General features: G+C 33.6%; 1 protein-coding gene across 2 annotated transcripts in view; it reads left to right on the forward strand.

Annotated features, from left to right (window-relative positions):
• Nucleotides 1-213: 213 nt before the first annotated feature.
• The window catches only part of LOC117172833, a 62,775-nt gene continuing 49,325 nt past the window's right edge, over nt 214-13,663 (forward strand). For both annotated transcript variants that reach the window (XM_033361079.1, XM_033361078.1), the window contains exon 1: nt 214-676. In XM_033361079.1, the coding sequence (XP_033216970.1) occupies nt 415-676 (262 nt within the window). In that variant the 5' untranslated portion in view covers nt 214-414. The remainder of the gene's footprint in view (nt 677-13,663) is intronic.

Consider the following 13,663-nt stretch of genomic DNA (forward strand, 5'->3'; position numbering starts at 1 on the left):
GCAAGCAGGCAGCATGCATGCAGAAAACCCATAAGAGTGAAAGAGATGAACGATTCTTTATTTCTCTCACTCTTATGGGTTTTCTGCATGCAGGCTGCCTGCTTGCAGAGTCATGAAAGCACCCTGATTTACCTAATGAAATTACGGAGAATATTACCGCGACCCAACTCTACCTCAAGTGGTTAGACCATGTACAATCGTGGATTATGATATTCAACTATATGAGCGTGTAAACATGGTACGGTACGTGGAGTACATGGTGAACATAAGCGTAAACAAGCGGTACAAACCAGTATAATCACGCATATAATACAGCTAGAAATTTACAAAAAGATATGTGTTTAAGCCTTTATCTACTCAGAAAACTTGTTTTGTACCCAAAAAGCGAACAGTTTTTCATTTCTCCGTGTTCTAATGTCTACCACAAATCCCAAGACTCGAAGTTTTCGAAATGTTAACGGGGATAAAGTTACTTTGGAAGTAAAAAATGAGAGAGAAAATCAAGTCATGACTTTCGTCTTTCGACATAACGACTCAATGAAAATCGGTTCTGAAGCCATGAAATGTTGCTTATTTCTTGCTGCGTTCTTTATTGTGAATAATTGGATATTCACCCTGATTTTTGGAGCAGTTTTGCTCTCAAAATGCATCAGTTTTGCTACTTCGGTCACGACAGGTTTGCTTATTTTTCTATTTGTTCAACATGAAACATTTTCTGTTGTGTTATGTTTATTTGTAAACAATTTGATGAATAATTAGATATCATTATACTTTTTATCACAGAATGTTGCAGAAAACAAATGATACCCTACCGAAAGAAATCTCTGAGTTTTCTTTAGCGAAATAGCCTGGCCCCTTTGAGTCTATAAACAAAGTCGATTTGACACAAAATCGTCTCGGAGATAGTTTGAGAGATTTGGGTCCTTTTCAAGATCCTTTTAGTGATGTTCCTTTTGTATTCGTCACGTACCGGGCGGGCAGAGTTATTTACAGTAGTTGGTCGTGGATAATTCACTCTCCCTTTTTAAATTTCTCTTCAAATTAATAACACTTTTTTTTAATTGATGAATTTTCTCATTATACTTATTTATGATGATAACTTATATACTGATATACAATTTTCTAGTTGAATTCAAAAATTTTGTCTTTTTTGGCGTATCTCATTCCATTTACGAGAAATGTTCTATTACTTCCAATTTTAAGCATTAAAAAAAAGTTAGATATCTAAAGTCATCGAAAGCCGTAGATTCCGAATTATTATGGTTTAGGCTGTTAACTATGTAATTAAAAAAATCTACATCTAAATTTTAATCCGAAAGCTTAACAAAGTACTCTTGAGTGTCGGCTACTCTATTTAGATAGCCTCTCTGCTTGTTATTTATGATCGTATTCTCATTTCAATTTCGGAAAGGATATTTTAAAGCCTTCAGACCATTTAATTGAGCTTCCTGGACCTTTAAAAATATCTACCTAAGTACCTGCGGAGAATTTCTCTGAACTTCTTTGACCTAAAGAATTTTTAGTATATACTCAAAGATTCTTTTCGGTAGGGTATAGACCCATTTTGTGTAGTTTCAATTTGTCCGAATCGAAATATTCCAAAATAGTTTGTTTTTAAATTTTCAATCGTTTAAAATTGCAGAATTATAAATGCCAGGATATTATTTAATACTTTAATCAAACGCAGTGGCAAACCTCCCGGCACCGAACAACCTTGGTGGCGCCGACAAGATTGCTCGATGCCGGCTGCCCCCCCCCCCCGCTCGAGTGTAAAATTCTGAAAAGTGTGTAGCGATATATTTTTCACTCACTTACGAATATGGCCATGCGAATTGTAAAAAACAAACAATTTTCAAGGTAAAAACTTGAAAAACCCACCTTTTTAACTAAAAAAAGATTATGTTTGCAATATTTTTTAACCCTCGGAGCACACCCCTATTTTTTCAATCATGGACCACACTGTGGGTCTGTGACGCCCTGTGCAAATTTCCGCGGTATACCACTGTCAGGCTACTCATCCGCTCAACTAGTAAGAAATTCTCAGATATTCTTCAAACATTGTAAAATCAATCCCTGCCGTTCAAATGCCTCGTTAGAAATATTAAAACTTTGTAAAAAATGCAGGAAAAAATTTTTTTAAACAAACAAATGAAATTATGTGAAAAAAATTTTTAAAATATTTTTTGCTACAAATTTAGGATTGTATTCTCGAATAGTAGTAGAATAAGGAAAAAAATACTCCTGTAGTGCTTCTTACAAAATAGTATATTATGTACCTATGCAATACATTTTTAAAACACTTTACTGTCGCGGTGCATACGTTACTTCATCTGAAATAGGCAGAATAAGCGTTATTTTTCTATAAAATGGCGTTACATTGTACCTAGTGAGTATGCGAGTGTGGCGACGATATAAATCAAAAATCCACTTCGTAGTTTAGCGTAGTTTTAAAATAAATTTTTCTCACGCACTTGTTTCTTGCTGTCACTTTACGTGCCGCTCCGCGGGCAAGTAAAAGGCGCTTATCTTTCTTATTTCAGATAAAAGGTATTTATTTCACAGGTTGACGAAAGTACTTTTTTAGGTATGAAAAAGCATTACTTTCTAAAAGAAACGTGGAAAAAACTAATGTTTGACAAAAAATACTTGAAAATTTTTAAATCTTAATTGAAATATGATTGTAATGAATAAATAATGTCAAAATTATGTTATAATTATTCAGTGCCAGCGCAGTCGTTACAAATATTAGCTTGATGCTCATTAGGGTGGCCCAAAAAATCACGTTTGAGAAATTTTAACGGGCTTGTTGGCCAAATCGTTCTCGTAGGCAAATAAATGTATGCCTATTTTTTTTATTTGCAAAACAAAATATTTTTAGAACTCGCTCTGAGGCTTCAAAGTTTCCTGATTTAAAGTAAAGAAATCCTTAAACCAGCTACAGGTTTAACCCAGAGAGCATCTATAGATTTATTAACTTATTATTACTCTGCCATTCAACTCATTGTCAGTCACCGCAGCGTGGGATGGCAGCAAATACGGTGTACAATGAGCGGACCGACCGAGGATCAACTTTTTTTGCAGCCGTCCACCTGCAGTCCCTTCAGCCGGCGTTCAACTTAAATGCGTCATTTTTCATAAGCTTTTCTTAAGCTTCATTCAATTTAAATTATACTTTTAATCTTTTTTTTTTTTAGAAATCTATTCTAGAAAGTCTAAAGAATTTCTCTTTAAAATGTCAAGTTACACAAGTATATCTGAGGGCCACAATGAGCCTCCAAAAATTCTCATTATATGCCATTTTTGATATGCCTAAAACTTTTGCATAATATTTCTGAGATATAAAATTGCGATAAATGCAATATTCATTGATAAGTGAACAACTATATTAAATATCAAATAAATTTGCTTATAATTTCCAGTCCAAAATCGTAGAAATAAAAATTGGAAACATTTTACATGTTAAACTCCATAATATATAAAAATGGCCTGAGCGAGTTCTAAAAATATTTGTTTTTCGAAAATAAAATTTCTCAAATGTGATTTGTTGGGCCACCCTAATGCTCATCAGATATTGGACATAAGCAGCATCGACACAAGCGTTTTGTTTTCCTATGTTTTTTAGAAGGACACAGTGCACACCTTGCACTTTTCTGCAGCTCTGGTCGATTACCTTGTGAACTTAGATACACTGACTTGAAGTTTTTATGTAAAAATAATGATCCGGCAAAATTGACGTTTGGTACAAACCACTAGGGTCTATCGGGACGCACATTCAGGACCAAAAACTACCGTCAAGGGTCTTTAGGCGCGCCAATTTTCAAATTGCCTAAAAGATGTCTAAGGTGAAACTTAAAGGCATGCTCTTTGGTGACCACGTGACTAAACCAGTCCCCGGTTACTAACATTTTTTTGGTGTTCACCATGTCCAAAGGCCATGATATATCGCTTTCAAAGTTTGGAATTTAGGAAATGAGACACTAAATTGCGTTTGTATATTTAGCATAAGCGATAATTTTAAAAACGATTATTTGAAAGGAAGTAAATATGCAAAATTATTTTAATCTTGTTTTGATGCTCACTGTGTCCACACGCAGTGGCGTTGCCAGGATTTGACAAGGGGGGGGGGGGGTATTTCATGTCTGAACAGAAAATGAGGTACTCCTTACAGGGAAAAATTAAGGTACGAAAGTAAGACATGGAATTTGTAAATATCATATTTATTATTATATTATTCCTATTTTAACATTAACTTTTAAAATGCTTATTTAATATTGTACTCAGTCTAATAATAACAATAATATTAGTTCAATGTAGTATAGTATTATTTTATATTCTAATGTTTTTAATTATATAATAAATCCTGCGGCAATATACTACATTTGCTATTCGGCTAGTTCAGTGTAAAAGTTTTCTCGAGAGACATTAGCATTTGTATGAACATTTTCTGAATTTCGCAAATTTAAATTTTCCTCATTGATTGGTTGAGCACGCGGTTTTTCCGTTACGTAGATCCACATGGAAGTGCCAGCAGTTCATTTGCATGACATTGTGTTGTGTAAAAATACAAATTGAGATTATTTTAATTTTTAAATATTGAGTATTGACATGTTCGTCTGTTTTGCTGGTGCTCACTCTAATGATCCTTCTCGACACATTCCCCATGACTAACAGTTTAAAAGTGTCTACTTTCAAGCAAACAGAACACTTCTGCTTTCCTTTCAAATCTACGAGGGGTGTTCAAAAAGTAAGTTTCCCTGCTCCGGGAAAAAAAGCAAAACACAATTTTTAGGTTAAAGTAACATATGTATTTATTGTTTGACTTATAAACTATTTTTCTACATAGTCCCGTTGGACTTGAATACATTTTTTATATCTGTTCTCAAGCTTTGACAAACCTTGTTTATAAAAATCCGTGCCCTGTTTTTTAAAGAACAAACTTTACGGTAACCAAGATGATCTGTTATGATTGTGTGGATTGAAGTTCGACAAATATCGATTTCAGGAAGCATTGAGTCAAAAATTCTGTCAATTGTAAAGCGCCTATCCGCCAAAATGATTTTTTCGATTGCTGCGACTGCGTCATCTGTAATGGCGGTTTTTGGCCTGTCTGCACGCTACTCATCATGAACTTCTCCGCGTCCCTCGAGAAAATATGTACGCCACCGACGCTCTATTTGCACACTCATGCATTTGTTACCATAAATATGCACTAATTCAGTGTGAATTTCGTTGCCATTAAGCCCTTTTGCAGTTAAAAAGCGAATAACTGCACGCAACTCACAAGTGGACACGTTTTTCACAGGTAGCTCCATGGTTTCCGAGCCGGTACTGATGAAAAAAAATTTTTTGCAGCTAAGACCGGTTCCGCTCTTATCGGTATATCCTAAACTAAAACTATGTTAGGTCCCAGCTCGCTAGATGGCACTGGGGCAAAACGGCAGACTAGGGAAACCTACTTTTTGAACACCCCTCGTATTTAATTAAACTATGTGCTGAGAAACTCATTTGCGAAAATGGCTATTAAATTCATCTTACAATGAGTATCATAGATTACTTGCCATTTATGCTCGCCTATAATCTGCGATAAATTTTGGTTTTAGCGTTGAGGAAAATAGATTCAAAATGCTAATTTTTATTGCGGTTTCGTTATGTGAAGATTTTCTATAGAAATATTTTTAGCCTTAAAGTTTTCATTAATATGGTTCACATTTTATGTTTCAAAAATGAATAGTTTTATTAGGGTTCTGAAAAATTTCTATTAGGGAGACACCTCATTACTTAATTACTCATTACCTCATTTACTTGTGAGAGTGGACAGGGAAGTATTTTAGGAAGGTGTATCGGATGGACAGTCGTCATTTTCTCCACGGCTACCTGCGTACCCTTCCCCTTCCAAGGTGCAGCGAAACTACCCCTCACTGGATTCCAAGTTGCTCCAGGCTCTCGATGCTACGTCCCCTGTTTAGATAATCCCTTTGCCTTCCAACTTATATCTATTTTTATATGAAGTATATCAGTATGTCCAACAAAATCATTTAAATATAGAGAATTAGATTAATTCCAATCTAATAAAGTATAAATATAGTATATGAACATTTATGGACGGAAAATTATACAATTTTTTACTTTTGGTCAATTATACACACACAATACAATTATAAATAATAAATAAATAAAAACAGTAAATACAATTTTCCACTTTTTATGTTATGGTGGATTAATAATTGATTCAAGTTCACAAAAGTAAGTGTTTCAACAAGTTATTATTATCATTTATAAAAATACTCTCTTACAATGATTCTCATATGTTGCAATTTTTTCTCAAAAATTTCACTTTTGGTCCACTTTTAAATTATAGTGAGATAATAATTAAATAAAGTTAAAAAACGTAAGTGTTTCAAGAAGTTATTAATTTGTAGAAATTCTTGATGTACATTGTTAGCTTTAGGGTCAGGTGAATTGATATCAATTAAGTTGTTTCACACGCTTCGGCCCACAATGGTGGCCCTCATCAGTGAGTTTTAATCTATCTGTGAAAAGTACATAATATTTTCTAGGTACGCCGTTTTACAAGTAGAAATGTTATTTTTTGGTTAATATCTCAGCTTTTAAATTTGATACATTCTTTAACTTTAAATTTAAATTTTATTTAATTTTATTAATAACTATTAATAAAGCATGCAGTATTCTTAAAACAGTGTCTTTTAACGAAATACAACATTGATGAAAAAACAATTGCAATGTCGTAGTAAAATTTGTTAACAATTTTTTAAAAAAGTTTCATGAATTATTTAGCTCCAATGTTTAAACTTAAAAGCAGAATTATATAATTATATAACTACAATTTTTGTTTGACCAATTTATTTTTTACTACAGTGTGATTTTGGAAATGTTTTACTTCCACAGAAATAATTTTAAACGGTAAAAGAAAACTCAGTATATTTCAATTTCAAAAATTGTAATTATAAACATTTTGAAAAATTAATATTTAAAAATTTAAAGAAATATAAAACTTTGTTAAAGGAAAATTAGTATATAAGAAATAGAAGACAATTTTTTAAAATACAATGCTTCTCGACAATCTGTATTCTTACCACTGTGAACAAAATTTGCATCAATTCTTTGTCGATATAAGGAAAAGAAACGTTTTTGAAGAATGTTGAATTAATTATTTAGCTTAAGGGCTCCAATAAAAAAATTGCATTTAATATACGTCGCTAAAAAATAACTTTAAAAGAGTTTTTCGACTGCAGTGTTTTCTGAAAACTTAAAAAAAATTGTATATAAATTTTGTTACAAAATTTCCCCAATATATTTTTATTGTTTTTTCATTAGTTGTTCTTCGTTAAAAGATTTTTTTAAAAAGAATAGTATTTTCAAGGCTGTTGTCGAGTTGCGGCGCGGTCAGAAATCACAGCGGGTGCTGCCTTCCCCCTCCATACTACTACCTTCTCCGCTTCTCGTCGTTAGCCGTAGAACGATCAACTCACAATTCCCATGAATTTTCCTTCACTCTTTATCTAGGCTTAGGACTGGCAGCAAAATGTAAAAAAAAATCTTTGAGTGCAGGCGTGTTTAAAAATTAATGGGAAATATGTATTTTTAACAATATAATACTAGAATATAAATAAAATAATCTAATTACTTTCTCAGCTAGAGTTCATACATAATAATAATGAAATATTATCTCAATAAAGCGAAATAAATATTGAAATTAGCTACATAGTTCCCTCTAATACATTTTAGCTATTTATTTCACTTTAAACTAAACTCAACTTTCTACTGAAACTTGCTAAAATATTAATTTATAAACGAACTGGTAAAAACTTGTGTGAAACCTGGCGAATGAACTCAAACTAATTTATGAATCCGACTTTGAATGTCAAAATTGCATCGATAAGAAATTATTCTTTTTCGGTGATTTATTTTCTCATTGTTGCTACACTCCTCATTTTGATGTAGACTTCGATCTGCATTTCTTTAAAAATCTTAATTAAATTGAAAATGTTCAGATTAGGAGTGTAAAATTCAGCGTTTAATTTTGAATGATACGCTTCACAACCCCTTGTTCTGCGCGTAGTTGTATGAGAAAATTTAGCCCAAACTTCAGGAGGGAAATTCGAATTACTTGCTATGTAAGTTTTGCAAATATAATCACAAAATTTATTAACTCGTTCATCTTCTGGTTTGATACGCATAATATCTTCAACAAAACATTTAACTACGTCTAAGGGATCCAAAATCTGAAACTAGTTTAGTCAACTAGCGACAATTTTCCTCCCACCTTCCGCTCTTCAACGACGACAAGCGTATAAGGTAGTAGCATGGAGGGGGAAGGCACCACCCGCTATGTTTTCCTGACTGCGTTGCAACTCGACGTCAGTCTACTTTCAATTGTAAAACACCATACCTGCAAGAAATTATGTACAAAAAGATAATCTTTATGGTTGACATAATATCAAGGGCCTGTAGCAACTACGAATCCAGTAAGGGGTAGTTTCGTTGTGCAGTGGAAGGGGAATGTAACGCAGGTAGCCGTGGAGGGAAAGACGAACGCCCATATCGGATAAACGGAGGACTGACATGGTATATAAAACGGAGGTCACAAGGTCCTAAAAAATGTATCACGTAATTTGTGAATGGCCCTCTACATCTTTCCAACGTCTTGTGGGGCGGAAAGGAAACTCCTGTGACTGGTCACAGAAATGATGTTGGTCTAATCCCTGCCCCTTTTCAATGTCTCGTGAAAGCAGCAAGACAACCCGGTGACTGGTCTCAGTACTAATTTTAGTCGAATCCTATCCCTTTCCGATGTCTCGTGGGGGTCAAGAATGCATGCCTGGTACTGGTCACAGAAATTATGTTGGTCAAATCCCTACCCCTTTCCAACGTTTCATGAAAGCGGAAAGACGCTCTGGTCTCAGGAATAATATTTTTAATTGATTATGTACCATTCTTGTAATCTAAACGAAATAGCGATTATTTGCCTAGATGATCCCAATTGTAGCGGGTTGACCTACTGCGCAGAATGGTGCATAGTGCGTTTATTGGCTGCATTTCACTTATGATTCATATTTAGTATTAGCAGCCTTCTGCATCGACCGTGTATGTGTATGTAGTAGTAGTTCTCTTACGATCCGGAGGGGAAATGTCTATGCAACTAATGCAACAGGTGACAGCCGAATCAGTTGGTTTGGCTTTTGAATTGAATTGCATTATAAAAAAGCAAAAATAATTAAAAACTTAATTCTGCTTACAAATAAAGAGAAAAAATTATTAAATAATAAGAATATGTATGATTAATAATTCTAAGAAAGAAAAAGTCATGAAAATATGTATTTTTATATGAATAAAATTTAATTTTGAGGTGCACTTTGAACGCATCAGTTCGAATTTTACATTTCTATTTGCTTTGCTAATATTATCTGTTTTCTTAGTTATTAGAGTTTGAAAATGATTTGTTGTTAAAACTAAAATTGTAGCTAATAAATAAAATTAATAATACTGAAGACCTCAGACAAAAATATGCAACCTAGTCAGAAGATCAGAAGAATTAATAAAAAACATAGCTTTTATGTTCAATAGGGCATATCGAAAAAACAAACAGTTGTTTTTTCGAAGTTCTAATAGCAATGAAAACTTTCTTTTGAAAGTCAAAAACACTCCCCTAAAGTTTCATTTAAAAAAAATTCCTTCTGTCTCCGCATCGTAGATATAGCTAAAAATCTCAAAAAAACAAAGCACTTCTTCAAATTTGAAGAGAAAAATTTTTGTTTGAGATTTAGATTATCAATAAAAATAGTTCAAAGCAAGTTGATACATACATATAAAGCGATAATTCCGTTAAAATATTTTTTACCCTTCCTAAATGACTTTGAAGTTTGAAAAACTGAAAAAATTTAGACTTACGATTTTTTCTTAGAGTTGCAATATATTGCAACGATAATACATAATAATTCTTGCCATTAAAATAATTTTTATTGACTTTGAATTACAATAAAATGTTTGAAAGTGATCTATTGCTCTTGATTTGACAATAACATTAATTTGCGGTTTATAAATTATCCAGAAAATAGAGTTCGAAGCAAGTGGATTTGTATCTGCACAGCCAAAAATTAATTAATTCATAAATAATCATTATTTAATAATTACGTATTATGAATTAATAATTAATAATCTTGGACTTCCGGTTCGGGTGTGGAGTTGAGCAAACGTGTATGAGATCGGTGGAGCTTTTGTGGCGGATAAAAAACGGTAAGGTGAGTAGGAGTGACCTGGTGAATTGAGGAAAAAGGAGACGAAGTGACTGTAATAAGGTGGAAGAGAAGGTGAGGTGAAGGGTACTGTGGAGAATGTGTAAGGAGAAAGTGAAAAATAGGCACGTGCGAGTTTTGAGGTTAGGGTTCGAACTGGAAGAACAAGGAGAAAAGACGTTGATGGTAGTCGAGGAGAGAGAGCGTCAGCTGAGACGAAACGGTAGCTTGACTGCAGCAGTGGGAAGCAGAGTGAGTGAGAGAGCAGTCACAGCGGGCGGGAAGAGAGATAAAGTGGAAGGGGAGTTAAAGCTTGTGAGCAACAGCTGAGCAGAACGATGAGTGGCGACGCGGAGAAAAGAAAAAAGAAAATGGAGGTGTGGTGGGAAAAGATAAAAGTGGAATGGGAGAAAGAGAGGGAGCAAGCGAACATGGAGAGCAAGAGAGAAAGGGAGAAATTAATGAAGGAAGTGGCAAAACTGCAAATAAGCGTACAGGAGCTCAATAGGAAAGTTGATCGGCTATTGGGGAAGGAGAATGCAGCGGAGACGAGGAAAGAAGGAGAGCTATCCACTGAGGGAATGGAAGCAGAAATGAGAGATGTGAGCTGTCAGATGGAGGAGTATAAGAGCACGTGGAGGAATCCTCCAAGAGCTCTGACGAAGGAAGAGTGGGCGGTGGAGAAAGAGGAAAGTGCAGCAAGAAGGAGAAATCTGAAGGTACTGGGGGTCAGTGGTGACGACTGTGAGGTAGTAAGTGTAGTGGGGAGCTTAGCGGCACACACAGAGGGTGGCGAAAGTGAAGCAGACGTGGAAGATAGACGGTGGTCTGCTGCTCAAACTAAAATCTATAGAGAGTAAATCAGAGATACTGGAAGGAAGGGCGAAATTAAAGAATACAGGGTTGTGGATAGACGAAGACCGGACGGAGAGAGAGGAACTGGTGGAAGAGTGGCTGCGGAGAGAAAAGGGAAGGCTGGAGCATGCAGGAGTTGATGTAAGAATCAAATACATGAAAGCCAAAGTAGGAGAGACCATCTGGAAATGGAACGAGAGGAAGGGCAGAGTGGAGGTGGTTCGGCTGGAGGAGATAGATCACTAGGACGAAGAGAGAGAGAGAGAGAGAGGAGAAGAAGAGAGTGGGGAAGAAGTCTAAAAGATTATGTGAAAGAATATGTGAAGAAAGGGAGTGTTTTTAAATGTAAGTGAGGATGTCTGTACGTCATAGAAAAAATGAAATTAGGGTAAGGAAGGAAAATGTATTTCGATGGATTAGGAGGAGAAGGAGAGTAAGGTTTCTGCTAAGTGCTAGAAAAGATAAAGGGAAAAGGTAGAAAGGGATAGGATCTTTAGAGACATGAAGTTGTGGGGAATTTCTGAATGTTAATGTGAGATAAGGGAGAGCTTGCATTTGGTAACAAATGTTAGAGGAAAAGAAAAGGTACATAAAGGTACAGAAGTAGGGTAAATTAGGTTTAATTTAATCAGAATGTGAGAAACTATGTAATGGCTTTTTTTTGAAGACTCTCAAACCCGTAAAAGGGAGAGAGTATAATAAATACTACTACTACTAATAATTAATAATCAATATTAATTTAAATGATTATTAATAATTAATTATTTAATTAAAATTAAATAACTAATTAAATTCATTTTTTGTTATGTAGGTGCAAACTCACTTCTACGAACTATTTTTTCTGATAATTTATATACCGAAAATTATTTTAATGTTAACGTTCCTTATATCTTATTGTTGCATCATATTGCAAATATATTCCCATTTCTGTATATCACACATTATAGGGTCAAATAGTCGAGAAATTTACCGTGACTAAAAAATAGCGAAAAAGTAGACTTTTTTCCGTTTTTTTTTAAACTTCAAAGTCAATCAGGGAGGGTACAAAATATGATAACGGAATTATCCCTATAGAGAGACCGAAGGAATTTTTTATAAGACTTTAGGGGAGTGTTTTTCACTCCCAAAGAAAGTTCTCATTGCTATTGCTATTTATTTATACAATTATTTATTCCCCAAAAATGTAAAAAATAATGGTATTTTCTGACTGAAATGCAATATTTTCTCATTGTTCGGAGTAGTGAATTCTTTTAAAAGCATTATGCAATTATTTAAACAATTAATTATTATTTATTTTCAAAATTTATGAACATTAAACCAGAGTTGTCCACTTTTTTCAAATTAGTATCCTATGCTACTTTTTGTTGAATAATTACATAATTTTTATACATTTCTTCTAATGTTAAACAAATTTCTATTTGTTTGAACAATTTTTATTTGTTCTAGCAGTTATTTTTTGGTAACTAAAAAAATGAAATAAAATAGAAGACATACAATTAATTACGATTTTAAAAGCATTTTTGGAAAAGCAATTATTTAAACAAATTATATTTGTTTAAACAATTAAAAAGGGATAAATGTATTCTTCCTATACACTATACAGTCAGAAACATAATTGTAGTTGATAATAATTTAAAAAGAAAGTTGATATCTCTAGCTCAATCTTTAGAAATTTTGAAAATAAACCAAAAATAATTATTTAAATAATTACATAATGCTTTTAGAAAAAAATTCTACCCTAAACAATGACAAACAATTACATTTCAATCAGAAAACACGATTATTTTTTTTACATTTTTTGGGAATAAATAATTCTTTAAAAAGTCATTTTAAATATTCAAATGATCCATTAGTAATTATTTGTTTGATAAAGAAGAGGGAAATTGCTAAAAAAGTAACAATAATACGTAAAAATGTAGTTCTTTGATTTATAGATCATATTGGGGCGCTGCGGAGAGGGTGGGGGTAAGTTGGAAATGAAAGTTATTAGTATGGTTTAATTTTGTAGATACTCCTCTTAAATCCCTAAAAAACTTGGCACGTTGAAAGAGTTCAAAGAAAATCCACTTTGTTCATAGTAAATTGTAAAAGTTTATTGCTCATGACTCATGGCTGTTACATACGGTGGTAGGAAAATTCGGAAATGGTTTGACACAAATAAGGCAGTAACTTTTATCGTTGGAGCGTGAGTTTTGTCCGTATTAGCAGACTACGAAGGATCAAGTTATAAATTTTACATCTGTAGAAGAAAATTTAGAGCCTTAGGATTGCAGCCTTATGTACTCTCTGTTTTCCTTTTCCAACCGGTTAAAGACTAAATTTCGCTTACTTTAAATCTAACACATAATAAGTTTACAACGAAACACACTTCAATTTACATCATATGCAGTTGTCACTTGTGCCGGGCGTCCCTCGGCATCTCACGTCTTTTTATTTTGCCACGTTTTTATTAACTCGCTTTGTTGTCTGTACGGGTCAAATTTAGTAACTGATTTGTCATGCACTTCTAATAGAGATAAAGACTTGAAAATTTGAAAGTAACTCAGAAATGGATG

Source organism: Belonocnema kinseyi, chromosome 5 (genome assembly GCF_010883055.1).
Source record: "Belonocnema kinseyi isolate 2016_QV_RU_SX_M_011 chromosome 5, B_treatae_v1, whole genome shotgun sequence".
Classification (NCBI taxonomy): Eukaryota; Metazoa; Arthropoda; class Insecta; order Hymenoptera; family Cynipidae; genus Belonocnema; species Belonocnema kinseyi.